The sequence below is a fragment of the Azolla caroliniana genome, unplaced genomic scaffold (genome assembly GCF_043228905.1).
Source record: "Azolla caroliniana isolate FFs.n. ecotype wild unplaced genomic scaffold, voAzoCaro1.0.p SCAF_16, whole genome shotgun sequence".
NCBI lineage: Eukaryota > Viridiplantae > Streptophyta > Polypodiopsida > Salviniales > Salviniaceae > Azolla > Azolla caroliniana.
This window is the reverse complement of record NW_028230451.1, coordinates 7,869,565-7,890,055: the sequence shown is the minus strand read 5'-3', so window position 1 is coordinate 7,890,055 and position 20,491 is coordinate 7,869,565. Positions and strand designations below refer to the sequence as shown.

The window sequence follows — 20,491 nt, the reverse complement described above, 5'->3', positions numbered from 1 at the left end:
TTCAAATCGGTTCAAAGAAGTGGGGTTTGTTGAATATTTATGCAATGAATCATGCAAGAGATAGAACGGCATTATGGAAGAGCATAATGCCACAATTACCAGTTGTTGAACATTGGGCAATTGCGGGTGACTTTAATATGTTGGAGGATGCATGTGATAGGTTAGGAGGCACATTTCAACCATTATTTGGTTCAGAATTATATGAATGGGAATGGTTGATCTTTTCTTTAGGTTTAATGGACTTGTGGCATGTGTCTTCCTTTGAACGAATGCAAGATTCCTTAGCTTATTCACGTTCGGATAGAAAACAATCAAATACCAATTTGTCTAGGTTAGATAGAGTTTATGCGGATAAATTTTTGTGGGACAAAGGAGGCTCAATTGGAATTTTACCTTCGTTTTCCTTTTCTGATCATGCACCACTTTGGTTAGTTATAGTCTTGCAGGAGCAACATAGAAATTCTAGTTTAAAATTCCGAATCATGTGTTTCTTAGACAAGCTTGTGCTCCTAGTGTGCATAATATTTGGAACAAATACTACTATTCATATGATTATGCATTATCTAGTGTTCAAAACGCTATTAGCAAAACACAACAATTTTTCCACTGTAAAGCTAAACAAGTATTTTATGACACTTGTACTAAAATAGGAAGACTTCGTAGGGGGTTGAAATCTTTGCAACATCTACAAGAGAGAAGACCATATTCAACGTATATAAATTCTCGTGTGATACAAGTAGGGAACCAGATATTGGAATTACAAAAGATTTCAGCGGATTTTAATTATCATAATATATCGTCTTCATGGGCTGAATCGAGAGATAAAGTAAATAAACTGTTTTTTGCAGTGCATAATCATCATAAGACATCTGTTAGGATTTCGAGGTTAAAATGTCAGGACGGCTCTTATACCACAAATTCTAGTCAAATGAGGCAAATAGCCTCAGATTATTATGAGACCTTGTTGAAAGCTAGGTCATTTTCGGAGAATGATTTGATTAAAAGGGACATCATATGGTCAAAGATTCAGAATAGGGTATCTATAAAACTGATAAATTGTCTTTTACAACCGTTAAATTCTCTAGAGGTTTTTAAGGCTGCTAAAGCCCTTGCTAAAGATGTTTGTCCTGGCTTGGATGGGTTGGGAGTCCAATGGTATATCCAATATTGGGATTTGATAGGTGATGGATTGACCAAATCCTGCCAAAAGATATTAGATTCGGGAAATATGCCACAAGAATGGAAGGAGGGTTTAATTTATATGATACCTAAATCAAGTGGACAATTAGAAGAACTTCAACATTGGAGACCAATTACCTTGTTGAATGTTATTTATAAAATATTAGCAAAAACATTTGCTAGAAGGCTACAACCTTATCTGTCGGAGTGATCCATGATTCTCAGACTGGTTTCATACAAGAGAGAAGTATTTTTTATAACATTATTCTCTTTTGGGAAATGGTTGCCTTTGCGGAATTGCATAAGCAAGACTTAGTAGTATTATTTCTGGATTTTGAAAAGGCTTATAACAGAGTGGAGTGGGATTTTATGGAGGGAACATTGGTTAGGATGGGTTTCCCAAACACATGGATAAGAGGAGTATCAACATTATATCGTGATGCGTATAACTCTCTTTTATTTGCAGGGGATGTTGGTAGGAGATTCCTGATCTCAAGATCAGTAAGACAAGGATGTCCACTTGCTCCTTTCCTGTTTTTATTAGTATCTGAAGCATTTTCTGTACATCTTAATTCTCAAGATGTAAATATCAAAGGGTTAGCACTACCAGTGTCGTATGCTGCTATGGATAGTGAGTTTGCTGATGACACAACTTTATATGTTCAGGCTTCACGATTAAATTTAGCACATGTGCAAAAGGCTGTGGATGATTTTTCAAATGCATCGGGTGCATTGATAAATTGGAATAAGTCATCAGGCTTTTGGGTTGCTCCGGGAGAGCCGCCAGTTAATGTGCCTTCCTCAGGATTCACATCGATACCTAAAGGTCAATCCATTAGGTATTTAGGCTATAGAGTGGGCTTGGAATTAAAGGCAGAGGATATGGTTGCACCCTTGTTATTAAGATTAAGGAATAAGTTGATTTACTGGAATAAGGAAAAGTTATCTTTAGCAAGTCGGATAGTTGTAGCTAATTCGGTCCTTTTGTCCTCGATTTGGTATATAGCATCTACATGGCTATTTTCGAGGACAATAATGCTTAAAGTTCAATGCCTAATACGGAATTTTATTTGGGGGAACAACGCGTCTAACAATTCGGTAGCAAAGGTATTCTTATACAACCTAAGCGGAAAGGAGGTTTAGGTTTGATTGATCCTTTTATGCAAAGTAAAGCCTTACTTTCTAAACATGTTGTTAGGAGTTTATTGCCAGGAGAGGAGTTATGGAAAAAGCTATGGATTCGGCATCTACATAACGTTAAGCCATCAACAGGTGGTCAATGGAAAGATAGTCTTAGATGGTTTTTTAATGTAGATTTTCCATTGCCGAAGTCTAATGTTGGATCCTTACGTTTTTTTAATGGAATATTTCGAGCATGGGAAAGTATTCGCCAAGCAATCGTTTTCTTGCCTCCGAAAACTTATACTCAATTCATGCGACAACCTTTGATATGGAACCCTTTATTTACGGATGAAGTTGCATGTGTGTTGGGTCTAAGGCCTAGGTTATCTTGGGCTGTAATGGATAATGGTCCAGCCCGTACAGTTGCGGATTGGATAAACTTCTTGCAGACATCGGCTCAAGACCGAAAGAATAGGTTGTATAGGTTAAGAGGGGCAAATATAATGGTAGATCAATTGTCCATGGTGTATCAAGTCACAGTACCAACTTTGCAACTCGATCATTTTCAAAGGTGGTACAATATGTTTTCGACACTTAATATACTTATAGGTGCTCGTTTATATCATCAAAATGGCAGTATTCACTTCTATGAAGTGTTGGATAATGGTAGGTTGGTATTAGTAGATATCGAGTCTCCAATCATGTCTGCTGCGAAGCAGTTACTAGTGCGAGTAATTGCTAGATTGGATAAAAAATTGGTTATTAACCCTAGTCCCTTAATTGCTAACTATGCATCTCATATTTGGGTTGTACACGCTATACCACTTGTGGATCTGTAGTGGGATCCTGCAGATTATGGTTGGAAATTGTCCATGCCTAATAATTCCACTAAGGTCCTACCATTCTTCACATATTGGGTGGCGTTCGGGAGAAACTTTATGTTGTGTCAGACTGACTCAATACCTGCGGGAAAAAAGTATTGGGACGAAGGTAATGTATCATCTTCTCAGATGATGATGTTTTGGAAACACTTTTGGTCAATTAAATGTATGAACAAGATATTACACTTTCGTTGGTTGATGATTCATTATGCGTTGCCAGTAGGTGATTTGATGAGGGTATCTATAACTAATCGGTCATGTGTTATGTGTGGTTATGCAAGTGAGTCATTGCATCATGTATTTTGGGAATGTGTTGTCTCAAAAAAGTTTTGGTTTAGAATTCTTAGGCTACTAGGTCGTAAGTATAGGTCGGGGATTTTTACGTGGGGTGCAGTCTATGGGGAAGGTTAGATCAACAAATGACTTTCTATCATCAGCATTACTCTTCTTTGTCATTACGTGTCACAAGTTTGCAGGTAGACTATACTTCAACCTCATTGCAGGGAATCAAGTTTTTCTCCCGGAGTCACGTCTGGCAAATTGTCTCCTCTTTGGCTTTATGGATTCTTTGGAAAGTTAGGTGCTCCAAGTTATACAATGACGAAAACACTCACATCGTGGATTAGGTTAAGTCCTTTTGGAACTTATTGGTACATACATTTAAAGGTGAATATGATAGTTATAAGGGTTTTGGACACACAGCTAATAAGAAAAGAATGAGAATTCGTAAAGTTTGGTCGTCCATACCGTTATGTTGAATGAAGCCGCAGATGTCAAGTGGAACTATGTACCGCCTCGGTGGTTATTCCCACCACCAACACCATCTTTAGTAGAAATAACATGATATAATATAGAAGATTGTTGATCTTTTTGTCAGGATAATTGATGTTGGTGAAAATCAAGGACATGGCAAGCCAAAATTGGGTGCCGATTAGCGATAAGGCAAGATGGTTGTGTGGATGTAAGAAGCAATTTTCTTATGAGTGATAAGGAGGAGTGTAGATGGTGTGGGGGTTGAAGAAGCATATTATCATGAGTTGGTGAGGGTTTTTTTACATTAATTTGTTTGTGGTCTATATGGCAGGATGCTTGATGGAAGGAGATCAAGGACATGGCAAGCTAAAATTTGGTGCTGATTAGCGAGAAGGCAAGATAGTTGTTGTGGATGTAAGAAGCAATTTCTTCTGAGCGATAAGGATGATTGTAGATGGTGTGGGGGTTGATGAAACAATTATCATACGTTGAAATTTGGCGGTAATCGGCGAGATGGTTGATGTGGACATAAGAAGGATTTTTTGTGGGATAAGGATGAGCAAAGACGGTGTAGGGGGTGAAGCAGAATATTATGAGTAGGTATAGGAAATTGTTGAAACGAGCAGTGATTGTCAAGATGGATATTGTGGAAAAGGAAGTTGTTTATTTTTTGAAAGGATGAGCGAGAATGTTGTCAATGTCATGAGTGGATTGGGACAACTAATTTTTTCTTGGTTGTCTATGCAGGAATTTCAAGGAAAATGGAGAGATGGCTGATGTGGAAATATTTGAAGCACACTTCTGTTTATAGTTTATATAACGATGAGCAAAGATGGTGGCGGAGGCAAAAGCAAGGTTTAGTGAGGGTCTGAGGAGAGTGGATTTTAGTAGAGAACTAGTCTTTTCATATGCTTGAGGAAATTAAGATTCTTGCTCACATGAATCATGAGAATGTTCTTGCAGTGAGAGAATTATACAACTTGCTCCGAGGATTAAAATACATTCATTCGGCAAATGTACTTCACCGAGATTTGAAGCCAGACAATCTGTTAGTGAATGAAGACTGTGTTTTAAAGATTGCTGATTTCGGCTTAATTCGAATATGTGGTAATAAGATGTTATAGATAATCAGAATTGCTTCTGAATGCGAGAGCTTACAGTGCAACTGTGGACATTTGGTTGGTTGCATCCCCTTTTTCCTACCAAAGATTGTGTACATCAGTTCAGCTCAATCACAGAGTTGATGGGTACTCCAATAGATGTTGAATTATCATAGTTTTCTGCAGGCATTTTGAAAGCTTGTGGGTGCATTAGATCCACAAACAAGGGCGAGGAGATACATTTCAATTCTGAGAGGAAAGAGCTTTTCTGAAAAAGCCAACTTGTTGGAAATGCACTAGTAGATATGATGTGAAATGTGGCATGAGCAAAAGGCAGTGCTTGACATGGAATACATTGTTCACAGGTTATGTGCACTAGGAGCTTGAAGAGCAGACTCTTAATGCTTTTGAGTGGATGCAAAAGAAGAGAATCTCTCTCCTAATTCTGTCACATTTGCAGGGTATGGCCAGATGAGAAGAAATGGAGTTTTAGCAAATCCGGTTGGAAATGCTTGTAGTCATACAACCATGGTAGATAAAGCTCAAACATATTGTGAAGCCATGGTGATGAGCGTTGATTTGTATGCTGATCAGCATGCGAGAATGGAAGAAGATGGAGGAACATTGGGTCTTAGTCAATGATCACATGAGATGGGAAGAAGAGTCATGTAGGTGTGTCCACTGTTCTTTGTAGTCTTCTACTTTGAGTCTTTGAGTTTTTTATTGGCCTTTCATGGCCACAACTTTTACGCTGTTGTCAGACTAATCATTTTCTCAGGTATGAAGAATTTATACTAATGAAGAATATTGTTTTGGAAAAAATAATTAAAAAATAATAATTCCACTCAATCTTTTGGGGATTTTTCCTATATATTTGTTTCAACCTGTCTAAAACTCTTTTGTAATTGAAAAAGATATCCTTTTTTATCATACAATCTATTTTAGCTAATGATCAGCTCAACAACATAATGTTTTATTTTAACATCTTCCACTCATATGAAATACTCCCCTTGTCATTCCTCTTTCTCTAGGGGTAATAACAACTTTTACCCATTTCCATTTAGAAAATATGGGCCCATGAGATAAGAACTAATGTCAACATCTGCCCCTTAATTGGGCCACACCTATTGTAGCATTTTAAACATGAGATGTTCTTTTAATGCCTCAATGTGAATTCATCCAAAAACATCTCTATATCGTCGTTAGAAAAAACTTTGCTAAATTATTGCGCTTTGTTGAGTTTTTGCTTTATTTTAGCCATCTAAAGCTATTCAATAGAAGCCACCACATTACCCAAAATCATAAATGTGAATTTTTTTTCCTAGTAGGGTGTCAAATATTTACCGCACAAATACTTATATATGGTTATGTGCATTCTTCATCATATACCTTTGAAAATGTGGTTATGTATATAGAATACATATCACACAACATCAAGGTATGTCATTCTTAATATTTGTGAACGACAGCGTGACAAATAAGTTAATGCCTTTACACAATTAAAGTGAACAGTCACTTTTTCTATCTGAATTTGTTATTGCAATAATATCTTTTGGCGCTTTAATTTGCACCACATAAATCTTATCCATCATTGCTACTCTCATGTTACAAGCTTCTCTTATATAAGAAGACCACTATGAAACCTGTGCTTTTGGGTATTACTAATCTAGTAATCAAGGTTAGTTATTTTAATTAAGTTTTTCTTTTGATTGCCTTAATCGCGTAGAATAAATCCAATATTGGATAGCACATGGATGATAACTAAGATAGAAAAATTATGATGGAGTCATGCAATCTTATGGGTTTATCACTTCGTTTTGCTATCAAATATATTATCGTACTTGTTGGATTGACTAGTTCAAAAGTGGATCTCCTTGAAAGTGTTGAGAAAAGAGAGAAAGGCATATGCAATGACCAAGTAGTAGGCACACACATACACTTTGAAGTTTAAAACCCACATGGAATAAAATCACATATTATTCGCACCTTAGATTCTAGTTTGTCATCAACTCTATGCATATCAAAACAACTATACACATTCAATTGTCTCCGACCATTTTTTACTTGTAAGCACAAGGAAGTATTGTATCGAGTACCACTTTCTTGTTTACTTGGGACATAAAGTTGATATGGATTTTGATTGACAAACACATGTTAAAAGGGTTAGAGAAGACTTGAGATGTGCATGACTATGATGATGTAAACGAGTTCGAAGCAAGGTGTCATGGGATGATGCAACATAGTTTGCTCCTTCAAAAATGTTTCTAGGCATTTGTTAAAACATCTTCAAATTTGGCCCAAATACTTGGTAGGTTGGCTCCATGCACAAAGAGTCCAACTCGCACATTGTAGACCCATCTAATTTGTACCTTTTTTTTCTCCCGTGCGAACTTTGTTTTGGGTATGTGATGTTAGAGAGTCGCGTTTTCTTCGGCAATAAAACGTCAAACGTATTGCATCGGAAGGCGTGGCATGTGGTGCGAACAATCAATCGATGGTGGTGGGATGTGGATGGAGTTTGCGTGTGAGGATCAATGGGGGGTAGGGTAGTGTGTACACGCGGAGGTGGTGGGCGGGAATAAACACGACACAACACGATTCGACATAACATGACACGACACGATTCGATAAGACAGGACATGACAAGACACAACACGATTCGACAGGAGACGAGACGAGACCAGAGGAGACGAGCCACCGCCGCCCACCACACACATTCTTCTTCTTCTTCTTCTTCTTCTTTTGCTTCTTGTAAACCATAAAAGAAGTAAGTAAAAAAATAAAACAATAGACAGAAACAAAGATAAAGAATTGAGAGATAAAAATTTCTTCATCTTCATCTTCATCTTCATCTTCTGTCTCACGACTTCAAGAAATCCTAAAGCCCTCATCGTTTTGACTGTGCTTCGAGACGCATCTCAGAGAAGCCTGATTCTCATCAGAGATCAATCCATCCTGCAAAAATTTCTTCACCCAGGTATTCTCCTCTTTTCACACACACACACACACACACACACACACACACACACACACACACACACCTGCTTGCAAGTGTCAACAGTTTCTTCTTGAAAATCTGATATACATCACAGACGTATTCATAATGCTATTCAAATGGATTTGTTCTCCCAATAGGTTTACTCTCTCTCTCTCTCTCTCTCTCTGTCTTATATACGAGCTTTGATTTACTTCTCTCTCTGCTTTTATGCTGTGTTATGCTCATCACTTCACTGTGTATTCGAATACATGTTTATGTATTATATGTAGATGTTGTGTGGGATTGGTACAGGCAAAAATGAACATCTAGGTGTACACATTAATTTTGAGAAGCTTTCATGCAGTAAGCAATGTCACCTAGTAGTGAAAAGTATGAAGTTTCAGAAATAAATATTGAGATTTGTTACAATTATGGCCTTTTATCACATATAAATTTCCATGTTATACACATCAACCCGTGGTATCAAGCAAGCATACTGACGTTTCATATATTTGTCTTATGTTTTAGGGTCGAGATCTATTCAGATCAGTGCGTGAAATTTTTTTCTTTTCTGTGGGAAAAGTTTCTTTACGAATTGGCGTATTGTTTCCCCCCTTTCAAGTATGAAAAAATAGGAAATAAGGAGAAAATATCGCAAATTTATAAGATTTTAGCAGAATATCAGCATATTCCTATCGGTTTTTATTCCTTTTATAAATATTTCCAATTTGAAAGTTCCATAATTTGGCCCCAAGCAAGCTTTTCCAGACATTGTCATAGATTTGGTGTGCATTACAAGGGAGGTCTGAGAAGTCACAGAGTAATGTGTGACAATAATGGAACTATAAGACTCCAAACCTATTCTATTGCCAAGAGATAATTGGAGAACCTAACTGAGATGGTTGTCATTGACTCTGAGAGGTTCCCGCCCATGCAACCAGTCTTTTTAGCATAGTTCGAGAGGTTATGTGAACCAACTCGAACATCATTTTCCTTGAGAATATTAGTTGTATGTACCTTAATGATTTACAATAATGTTTAATCTTGTTGTTGCTGGATCACTCTTGTGAGTTTCAGCTATGTATACCAACCTGCTATGCTGAGAACACTTGGTCTCCAAGTCCTCCAAACACATATAACTATGAGCCAATAACCTTTAGTCTAGTGCAAGGGATACCTATTTTGCTTGTCACCTAGGAGGGGGGATAAGGTCACCTTGAGTGTTGTTCTACCTAGAAGGTCCTCACTCAGGTGTCTTACTGGTTACCTCTCTGAGCATGACCTGCACTCAACTTGAACCTGACCATAAGGTGGGGACTTCTTAGCGATTGCATTCCATTATTACTCACAGGGAAATGACTATTGATTATACCACTCAACGAAAAAAATAATGTGTTGATTAGACTACAAGATGAGGCAGAAAATAATATACAATGTAAAGAAAAACAGATGTATGGATGCAAATCTCAGTTGTTATTCTTATTTTGCATTTATGTATATACATTTGTTACATTGTGTGCCCTTATACCTGTTCGGGCAGGTTGCTACCCCATTATGTATTTTAATTACATAACTGTTGGATGAACGACCAAAAATTATTGCCATTCTAATTTAATGCAATGGCTACTTACGGCATATCCATCGTACCTCTTTTATTCCTTACCTTATACACTATGGTCCTCTGGCCATATACACAACTGCTGGAAGGACAACACTATGGCATGCTTGTGGGAAAATAGATACTGTGGACAAAACTAGTGCAATAATGGAGGGTGGGGCTAAGTGGGGGATGGGAGCTTAGCCAAGCTGGGATAACTTCATATTTGTCAATATCATCTGGCATCAGTGCAGAGTCGGTGAACTTGGTGATTGGGGGTGAGGTTGGCGGTGGTGCAGTGGCTTCCAAGGGTTCTATGGGGGCAGTGATAGATGTTTGTTGGTCACAGGCAGAGAGAGTAACAGTCACGAAAGTTGCATCTCCGTGGCTGGTGCTGTCTTGGTCTCATCCAGATACAAGATGGTAGACCTCATTGGTCACATCTACAGCCAGTTCATGGTATACGTGGGCTACGTCCTTTTATATCTCAGCGACTACCTCCACTTCCAAGCAGTATGCTTCCTTGTCTTGTTGGAGTCATGCTTCTGAATCAGCCAGAGGAAGTGAAACTTCGCTGCATTTGCTGCCTGTTCATGCTAAAATGCCTCTGTCGCTGCATGCAACTGCTTGGCCATTTTGTGTAGCAAGCAGTGGGTTGTGGGTGCATCAACTCCAATGGGGATGGGATGGGAGCTGGTTGAGTCACTTGTAAAGGTCTGCTGTGGCTGCCTTAAATGTCTTTGCCAGCTCCTGTTCTTGTGAGACTAGGCACTCATCTTTATGTTGTTTCAACCATTGGACATAGACGGTGGTATTGTTGAATAGGTGACACTGTCGTGTGGCAGTGTAAAGCAATTGTGAGGCCGGGGATCTAGCTGCTTTGGTAGCGTCACTAGTGGCTCAAGACTCATAAATTGTGTCGGGAGGTATTCTACGTCCTCCTAAGAGCTCTGGATGAGCTCAGACAGTGTATTCTCTCACTTGTGGTGATTAGCTATCATCTGCTCAGTGTGGATGGTGAGGTGGTGATCATGGAAAAATATTCATTTCCTGGCTGTCCCACCTATAATTATTCTGGTCAACTGATGGGCACTCAAGGGCAACTCTGGTGGTGGGTTGATGTTCACGACTTTCAGGTGCATATGCCTCTCTATTTCTAATTGTGTCTACAGCTGCAGTGAAGAGTGGAACCGCGAGACCTTCCCCACAATAGGAATAAACACTGTGGTGGTGGTTATTTGTGATGCCTTTGACTTGGACCTTAATTAGTCTCTGTAGTGGGGGCAGAGTGGGTTGTGCTGGTGCTGCGGGTGTGGCTGATTATTTTTCAGTGGGAGGAACAGTGACAGTATCCTTATAGATAGATAGATAGATATTTTTTAGCATCCATAGAGAGGCCAATATTGACTCATGGGACCTGAGTACACAAATTTTCTTGATGTGTATCTCCTTCCTAAGAAGGTATAATCCTACTTTGAAGCATGAAGTCTTGATTTATGGATAAATGAGTTCAACCTTCTATGTGTTCTCTATAATGCACGTCATCACCCCCTTTTAATAGTGGTGTCCAAGCTTTGGCTGATGCACCATCTAAGGGGATGAACATCTTCTTCTTCAGGGGCGTGACAGGTCTGGCATTGCTTTAGTGGTAGCAGGTGAGGACAGTGGGCTGAGATACGTTGGCCACTCCTTCCACCAGCAGACGCTTCGTCATCTTCTGCTCTGAGGGTTATAAAACCCCAAAAAGTGGTTCTACTGAACCACCTGTCCTAGGTAGGTTGTAATGGGGAGGTTGGCCTTGTGGGGCATATAGAGTTGCTTAGGGTGCAGCAGCCTTATATCCAATAAAAATGCTACAGCCTTATATCCTGCGTCTTGTAAGTCTTGAAGACATGGAGTACTCACTGAAGTATTTGACCATGACTGTGTGGGGGTAGGCTAGATTGATGGCACTGTTCTATGGCAGGTTGAGGTTTTCATTGAGGAAGCATGGCAATGGAAACCGTCACTTGTTGCGGCAGATTTCCTCCTTGTGGGGGTGAGGTAGTGTAACACGTTCACTGTGTTGAGGGGTTCCGTGATTGGAACCACGTCACATCACCTTGACAGATCGAGGCGAGGGCCTTTCTCGACGGGTAGAGAAGGCACCAATTGTAACACAACCGCTGTGTTGAGGGGTTCCGTGATCGGAAGCACAACATATCAACTCAACAGATTGAGGTGAGGGCCTTCGCGACGGGTAGAGAAGGCCCCGTGAGTTGTGGGATTCTAAGTCTTCTCGATAGATGGAGAAGACGCCAATGATTCACAGAGGGATTGGAAGCTGGATAGAGGGTGGTTGGGCGGTATGTTCAGCGGGTCCAAATACTTCACCTAGTCAGCCCTACGCAGTTGAGTAGCGTTGGTCACGTGAGTCTGAGTCCGATCGGAGATCCACCCTAATCATAAAAAAGTTTCAGTGGTGTAACAGGTAGTGTTTCACCTAGGTGTATCAGCCCCTCGAAGCCGTTCTGTAAGAGCCAAGCAAGAAATGCATCTAAATGATGGCCATCTATAATAAACAAGAAGACAAGTGATGGAAACAAGGAAGGAGATGGAACCAAAGAGTAAGATGGGGGAGGAAGGCTGAGAGTCTAGAATTAGAATGTATTGACAAAAATATCTGCAAGTAACACGAAATTAGGAGCTCAAGTGGGCTTAAATAGTTAACTACTGTTAAAACTTTGGCCTATCTCTGAGGCATGGCATTCATGTGGACACACGTCTTGCCTTTAATGGGAGAAAGTATTCCATCAAACCTCCTGTATCACATAGAGGCCTTATCATTAGCAATTGGCAATCGTTTGGTTCAAGCAACTTTGAACCATGAAACAGTGGCTTAACAGCTTAAATGGTTCAATCTAAGTTCCAAAATTGGATAACAACTTGGTTTGGTTCGGGTGTTAACGTTTAGGTCAAAATCATATTGGGTTGATGATTTACAGTTTATCAAGCATGAAACCTTGTCTTGAACAGCTAAAGTGTGGATTGGTTTGAGATTAGATTGGGTTGCCTTTTTCAAATATCTATGAAAGACAATTTTTTAGTTTGCCCAAGAGAGCATACTCGACTTATACTTTCACATGCACATGATCAAGCTTACTGTACCACATAGAGGCATTACCATTAGCAACTGGCAATTGTTTGGTGAATCTGAATCATGAAACCATGGGTCAACAGCTTAAATGGTTCGGTTTAAGTTCCAAAAGTTTGGTTGGGGGTTAATGCTTGGTTTGAAATTATATTGTGTTGATGGTTAACATCTTATCAAGCTTGAAAACCTGTCTTAAACACCTTAAACTGCAATTTTCTATTAGGTTAGCGGCTTAAATGATGTATAGAGCCTTTTTTATAATATAGTTAGTCTGAAATCATAAACCGCTACATATTTTTTGAAGTTGATGATTTTCAGCTTTATTTTTATGCAAACTAGTTGTTGAACATTTTTAAATTGTTTAGGTTTGAGGAGCTGTTCAATGGTTTCACTGTTTGATTTAAGTTTCAAATTTTTTGAGTGGTTTGAGTTTGAGAATACTGAACCAAAGTGAACCATTTCTGCTTGTTACTTATTCTCTATGATGTACAATATATTATAGGCCTTATGCCTGGTGTATGAACTAGCTATCTTGGAAGTGGATTCCCAAGTACTGATTTTGCCTCCGATCTAGAAACTGAACTAGAGTATCACTATTGTGACTTTGCGATTGTATTGAGAACTGATGATGCTACATCAACACCTTGTGTACCATATTGAACATATTAAATAAACTGTCTTCCGGGTATAGTCTGCATGTCTGTAACACCTTTGGGGGGGGGATGGAAGGGATGAGGACTGAAGATGTTCAGAGTCCTGTTTTATAGTACCTATGAAAAGTTTGAAATGACTTATGATTTCCTCTTCTTGCAGTTTTGGCAAAGGTTATGCATGTAAAAAGGCATCAGCAGAGGTTAGATTTTGACTGTTTATAACTGGAAGCTGGAAGTCCATGAGCATTTCTATTGTTTGATTAGAATGGGAACAATCTGTGTAAAACCCAAAATAATAACTCTTGAAGATGCACAGGTATTTTTCTTCTCGTCTCTTTCCATTTGGTCTGTATAGAGAGAATCTGAACAATATGTCTCTTGCTGTGCATGTTCCCAGGATGCAGAAATCAGCAAAAAAATAAACGAACAAGCCAAAAAGGAAAGAGCTGTTCAGAAACTATTATTACTTGGTGAGAGTTCCCTGTTGGTGACCCAAATTTCCATTTTGTGATGTGTACTATGCAGATGATGTAGAAGTTTCCAGGGTAGGTTTTACATTTATGATCAGTTGAGTTTGGCGCTTCTTTCTGCATCCGTTTCAGAGTCAAATTCTCACCAATTCAATTTTTAGGAATGTAGGCAGTAAGTAAAACAAGAACAAAAACTAAAATCTGAAATGTTAAACGAAGCATCCAATTTCCTAGGTGGCCATTGAGAGGCGATTGCTAGGCATTGCCCTTACCGTCAGTATGTACTTATAAACTCCTCGACGGGCATAAAAATGTATTGGCCTTCTTTTAGTTTCTAGGAATGCAATGGATTATGTGGTTGGGTTCTTAAACCCTAAATGATGAATAGAACTCTCTTTTGTATTTTCGCTATTTCATTTCATGAGCTTCCTGAAATATGCCTCCCATAACCTTGGTTCCATAAAGCAGAATTTGCATTACACATGCATCAAATACTATTGCTTTAAACAACTCCTATCATCGGGTTGTTCTCAAGTTGATAGTATTGGGCCGTACCAGCTTTCATTTTCTTAGTTAGATACTTGTTTCAAACATGTTAATTAGGTATGCCAATTTCAAGGTAATTGAAATTGTGAACCACTTCAATCATCTTCATAGAATACTACTGGTTGCTGACTTTCAGATGTGAGATTGCCCACCACCATGATTTTGGTTGTAGTCACGTTGACTGCTAGGCCACTACTAGGTTCATTAGAAAGTGTGTACTGCATCCAAGGATTTTGCAGTCACTTGAGGAAATGTTGAAAGTACATAGTGTGTGCAATATTGTGAAAAAGCCATTGTCTGGTTTTTCTCATGTTCTCCTAATGCTTCTTGGATGAACTCTACTAGTTGGTCAATATGTAGACTTAATAGAGTGGATGATAGAGAGATCCTTGTTTCAACCTGCATCTTATTTTCTATATCTGTAGGTGCTGGAGAATCTGGCAAGTCTACTATTTTGAAGCAGGTGATATCATGTTCCTTTGTCTATCATATGCTTTTTTTTTTTTTTTTGCTTGTTTAATCATCTTTTATCCTCTATTATACTGTTTGCTTTTGTAGATCAAAGTTTTATACAAAACAGGATTTAATGATATCGAGCGAAAGAGCTATGTGCCTGTTATCCACGCCAATGTTTATCAATCAATAAGAGTATGAAAACCCATATCGTCATTCTTCTCAGTCTTTATTTATTTACCATGTACTATCCTTGTTTATAGAAAAATGTGAATAAATATTCTGACAAGTATATCAATGACAATATTTCAGATATTGTTCAGTGGATGTAAACAATTTGCTGAGGCTGATGGAGAAGGCTCAGCTAAATATCAATTGCAACCTGAAAATCAGGTTTATCATCAAGATTTAACTGCAAAGTTTAATCTTTGTGCTGAGCTCAATGCAAATGAATAACCTCATTGTGAATCTAGAATCTTGAGCTAGTAGCAATATATGGACTTAATTTGTGCTACTAAAAACACCTTTAGAATATTATGTAGAAATATTGTACATCTTAGGCTCCATATTTCCACTTCTTAAACTTTGAGACTTACCAGATTATTTATTAGAATATTTGAGAAGAAAAGTCTTGGTAACACAGAAATAATGAAATTCTCTTTGTGCTAGGAGGATGATGTTGCCATTGAATTGAAACCATTAAGTTCTAAACTAACGTGAAAACTTGTCCCTAGTATCTCTTTTTATCATATGCTGCAATTTAAATCATTTAATGCATATTATAAATTTGTCTATCTGCTGGAGGCTGATGTACTATATAGTTGAAATCATTAAATTGTCAATGATGTGAAAACTTGTCCCTAATATCTCTCTTCATCTCATGTTATTCAGATTATATTTGACAAAATAGATGATTTACATTTATTTCTTGAAAACATGTTAAAAGGTAAAAGAAAATAAAATGTTCTTTTTTGGAAACACATTTAGGCATTTGGAGAGATGCTTTTGGAAATCGAAGACTCTGATGGATTTCCTGCTTTGAATGAGGAAATTGCTATCAAAGTGCAAAGTTTCTGGAGAGATCCTGCCATCCAAGTACAAGTTCATGTGTTAGATGTAAAGTTATCAATGTTTGCTGAATTATAATCTCACCAATTCCCTATACAGGTAGGATATGCGAGAGGAAGTGAATTGCAACTTCCAGATTGCACATCTTTCTTTTTGGAAAATGTCTTAAGGTTGGCAGAATCTGATTATACACCATCTCAGGTAAGTTGGCTTTCTTGGCACTTCTCTTACCAATCATCTCAGAAATTACCCAGATGGACCAGTTTAATTGGGGGAAATGGTGGGAGTGAAAATACCTAGGAAAAATGTTGTGATAATGAGAGTTTCAATCTTTCATGTCTGATCACAGTTTCCCTTTTATTTCATAATGGATCGATGAAAATGATAATCTTATTTGCATTTGTCATTATCAGAAAATTTATTGTTATCGGTATCGAGTTTTCTACATATTCACCTCAAAATATTCAACATTACTTGGTAGCTCAAATCAATAATCATAATGACTTAAATTGATCTGACCATATCAATGAAAGTTAATTTTTGATCGATGTATTAAAAAATAGTTGAAATTTAGTAGCCTAGGAAATAATAATTTTATTTGATCCATAGAATTTCATGGTTAAAAAATAAAGTGATGTCATGCCATATTTACCTGGTGAAACTAATGCAATATATCAGGTACTGTGGTAATCAATATTTGGAATTTGTTCATTCAACAATATGGTGATTTAAATGCCATTTCTATATTGTGCAGTTTAATTTCATAACCTTTGGGTTAGTCAGAATATAAGTCTCTTTGTGATTAAAAATGGGCAATTGCTTTAGGATTTGTAGTCCCCATGCATCATTTTATTTGGACTTAAGGTGGTTGAAATGCTCCAGTTCTTTCCTTGGTCGGCTTATAAGAGAGTGCATCCTGATAATACATAGTCTTTTTTAGCATACTACTTTTGGAACTGCCAACATGCGATGAACAGTTGTGGTTGGATCTTAAACTTATACATTTCATGCGAGTGCTCAAAATGTTCATCTGAAACTTTCACAGGAAGATATTCTTTATGCCAGGCAACAAACAACAGGCGTTGTTGAGTTAGATTTCAGGTGATTAATAATGTGTTTTATGTTTGATTCTTGTAAAATATGATACATGCCAAACCGGTAATCAGTTCCCAAACAAGTATTACTTATATACGTAAATAGGATACTTATCTTGCTAAGCACAAATGTGATTGTATTTAAGAAGGTCAAATATTGTTTTTATAAGAAAGTCTGATTATTCTAATTAATAAAGGAATAAAACATTCTTCACCATGCTAAATATGTTACTGGTTATTTTATGACTTTTTCTAATTAGGCTTCTGAAATATAGTATTCTCTAAAGAGGTTCGTGCGAACAAATGCTGATATATTGATTTCTTCAAATGACAATTTTACAGTAATAATAAAACTGAGGAATATAGGCTATTTGATGTTGGAGGACAGCGTAATGAGCGCCGGAAATGGATACATTTGTTTGATGGTGTTACAGCAGTAATCTTTTGTGCATCCCTGAGTGAGTGAGTGCATCTTATTTTACATCTTATTTTATTGTGGGGCCTGGTTTTGAACTCGTCGCATTTTATTATCCCAAGTAGAAAAATGTACCTTTCAATAGAGAACATGTATCTTATTTTATTGCAGGATCGTGAGTTGAACTCATGACCTATCATAAACTTAAGTAAAAAAATGTGCTTTTCAACAGAGAACTCTTACCTTTTTTTGAATTTGTTTGCTCAGATATGATCAGACACTTGTCGAGGAAAACACAAAGAATCGGATGATGGAAACAAAGGAACTATTTGATTGGATATTACAACAAAAATGGTTTGAGGTATGAATAAGGTGTTCTTTTAACTTTTTTTGGGAAATCGTCAGAGCCTCAAGAAACAAGACATATAATGGAGAGTATTAATTCTTCATAATTTTGAGTTTTTTTGTGTTTTTCTTTCCCACTTTCAGAATACATCGTTTTTGTTGTTCCTCAACAAGTTTGACTTATTTGAACAAAAAGCAAGGAAGGTCCCTTTATCAGTGTGTGAATGGTTTAAAGATTACGAGCCTTCTGTATCCCCCAGTCAAGAGGTTGATCATGCATATGAGTATGTCTTTCACCCATCATTGACAGTACATGCTAAATAACTAATCGGGAAGAAAGTACTTGTACCAACTGTTCCTTATCAGTTCCCCAATTAAGAGATCCTTTGGTTTTCTTTTCAGGTTCATTAAAAAGAAATTCCAAGAAATCTATGATAAAAATACCCCTTCAAGCAATGTGAGTAGAGTGTTCCATATTTACAAGACAACTGCCCTTGACCAAAACATTATAAAAAGGACTTTTGATCTTGTGGATGAAACCTTGACGCGAGATAGGTTGATAAAGGCTGGTCTACTCTAAGCTCCATTCCTCCCATCTGTACTCAAATGTATTTTATGATTGAAATTTCATTTTTTTATCTTGTTTACACTTGAATGTATTTGTAGAAGTACTAACGAAAGCAGTATTATGGAAACTCTTTTAAGATAAAAAATTTATGGGGCAAAATTTGTCTCTGATTAAATGGGGCAAGGGGAAAAAAAATCCTTACATAATTGATCTCATTGTATGTCCTTCTTTGGACCCTCAGCCCTTAACAATACATGAATTTGTTTAGTGTCACTCTTCATCTTGATTATGTTTTTGAAGCCTGCGTGAATATTTATATGTGAACAAACATTGACATCTTTATCAACAACCTTTTTTGTGAGGCTGCTCCAATAGAGAGCATTATGACTTTGTAGTGATAAGGAAACATGCATGTGTTAGCTGTCCTCTTCATTGTCAGACTTGGCACTTTTGGGTCATCATGGTCCGATATATACCATATTGATATCTCATTACTTCGGGTTCTCTTCATCTCTTTGTGATGCACGCATGTTTACATGACAAAATCAAGTGTTTTCGATGTTTGTTTGAGAGAATCCATTTATATAATAGATTTATAATGAATTAATCACTATCATGATTCTGCAATTTTCTTGTTGTGCACATCACCATGTTAATTTGTGGTCTGTTTTAGCAATCCTCCATTGATCATGAAGAAAATCACCATTTATATGCTTGATTCCTGATAACCTGGCATACATCATATATGTGATAAGGCTCTTTTGATTATTCTAACACCCTTATGCTCTGCTTTGCTTTGCTATGGCTAAATGAAAATTAAATCCAGATTAGGCAAGTCTAGTCATCGGCCATAGCTTGCTTTGGAGTTTGGCAACACAACAATTTTAATTGATTTGATATAATAACATGCAGTTTTATGCAAGGAACTATTGTACTGATGGTTAACACGAAATGTATAGAGGGGTGACCAGCCACGGATTTATATGTAGGAGTGCCCACCATTTAATGATTGGACATGGATATGAAATTTCTAATGCATGTTGCTTGATGACATTCTTCCTATTCTTTTTGCTACTATGTACAATGACTTGTGCGATATCGTCAAAACTCTCAAATAGGAAATCAAGGGTACGTACAAAACATTACTACAATGAAGTGCTTTCAAAATTCATGAGGTTGTAAAACCACAGATACAAATATGAAATAGAGTAAAATTACTCAAAAATATATCGTACTTCATCTCATGTGTTTTGTGATAGTCCATTTGTGTCTTATATTCATGGCTTGTGTTTTGCTTAATATGATGGTCATATAACCTTAATTATTTATTGCTGTACAAAAGAAGTCATATTAATAATTTCCACACAGAACTTGTTACTAGGATCAATTTGAAGAGGATACTATTGGCCACAACTGGTTGTCACGTGTGCAAAGATTTTAATCACAAAAATCACAGAAGATGGATAGACAAAGAATACAGGGACACAAGATTTAACGTGGAAACCCTTGAATGGGGAAAACCACGGGAGTTCACAAACTCCGAACTATATCACTATGGTGAGAGGAATATACACAGGAAACTAAGGCAAAAACCATGAGCTCGTCTTCGTCTAACAGACGGTTACAACAGAGTTCTAAAACCACTATCTCTGTCTCTCTCTCGGTTAGTTACAGAGGCGACAACCCAACAACAACTATGCATCATCATCTCCAATGATTTGTCCTAGTTTTATTTATACTAATACAACTTTAGGGCTATTTACAATTCTGGACCAAATAGGTGCAACAAAACCTATTTACAAATTTGGCCTTTTCCCGATGCCTCTTTGGACACCTCTCTGGATCGCATCCAGGTCTGGATCCGGTCTCGCTTCTTCATCGGATCCAACTGATCTGGCTCGTGCTCACCTTCCCATCCTGAGGAACCTATTTCACAACAGAATTATGTAGGAAAATCCCATTTGTCCAATCATTCACGAAGACTGATTATCCTTTCAAGGCAGATGCCTCCAATTCAATGGTATTTATGTCTTTAACATACCAAAACTATTGATAGCACCTTGACATGACAATTTTTTATTAGCTTTTCTTTATGTCTCACAATAATGTCTCCAACATACCAAAACTAGTGGTAATG

General features: G+C 37.5%; 1 protein-coding gene across 2 annotated transcripts; it reads left to right on the top strand.

Annotated features, from left to right (window-relative positions):
• The first annotated feature begins 11,052 nt into the window (after positions 1-11,052).
• Positions 11,053-18,513, top strand: LOC147853898 (G protein alpha subunit 1). Of its 2 annotated transcripts, XM_087332193.1 has the most exons (13): positions 11,053-11,070; positions 13,556-13,711; positions 13,793-13,865; positions 14,837-14,874; positions 14,970-15,059; positions 15,177-15,257; positions 15,852-15,959; positions 16,032-16,133; positions 16,978-17,033; positions 17,369-17,488; positions 17,709-17,802; positions 17,931-18,070; positions 18,189-18,513. In XM_087332193.1, the coding sequence occupies exons 2-13, from the start codon at positions 13,661-13,663 to the stop codon at positions 18,364-18,366; spliced, it is 1,131 nt and encodes a 376-aa protein (XP_087188319.1). In that variant the 5' UTR covers positions 11,053-11,070; positions 13,556-13,660; the 3' UTR covers positions 18,367-18,513. The 2 variants fall into 2 exon arrangements, with proteins under 2 accessions (XP_087188319.1, XP_087188318.1); XM_087332192.1 differs by lacking the exon at positions 11,053-11,070 and having other exon boundaries at positions 13,528-13,711.
• The last annotated feature ends 1,978 nt before the right edge of the window (positions 18,514-20,491 follow it).

What these genes read in the sequence shown, in the direction of transcription:
- LOC147853898 (XM_087332193.1), top strand. Translation starts at nt 13,661, where the DNA reads ATGGGAACAATCTGTGTAAAACCCAAAATAATAACTCTTGAAGATGCA. An exon ending in CTGATTATACACCATCTCAG is followed by an intron (nt 16,134 to 16,977) that starts GTAAGTTGGCTT and finishes AAACTTTCACAG; the next exon opens with GAAGATATTCTTTATGCCAG. An exon ending in TTTTGTGCATCCCTGAGTGA is followed by an intron (nt 17,489 to 17,708) that starts GTGAGTGCATCT and finishes TTGTTTGCTCAG; the next exon opens with ATATGATCAGACACTTGTCG.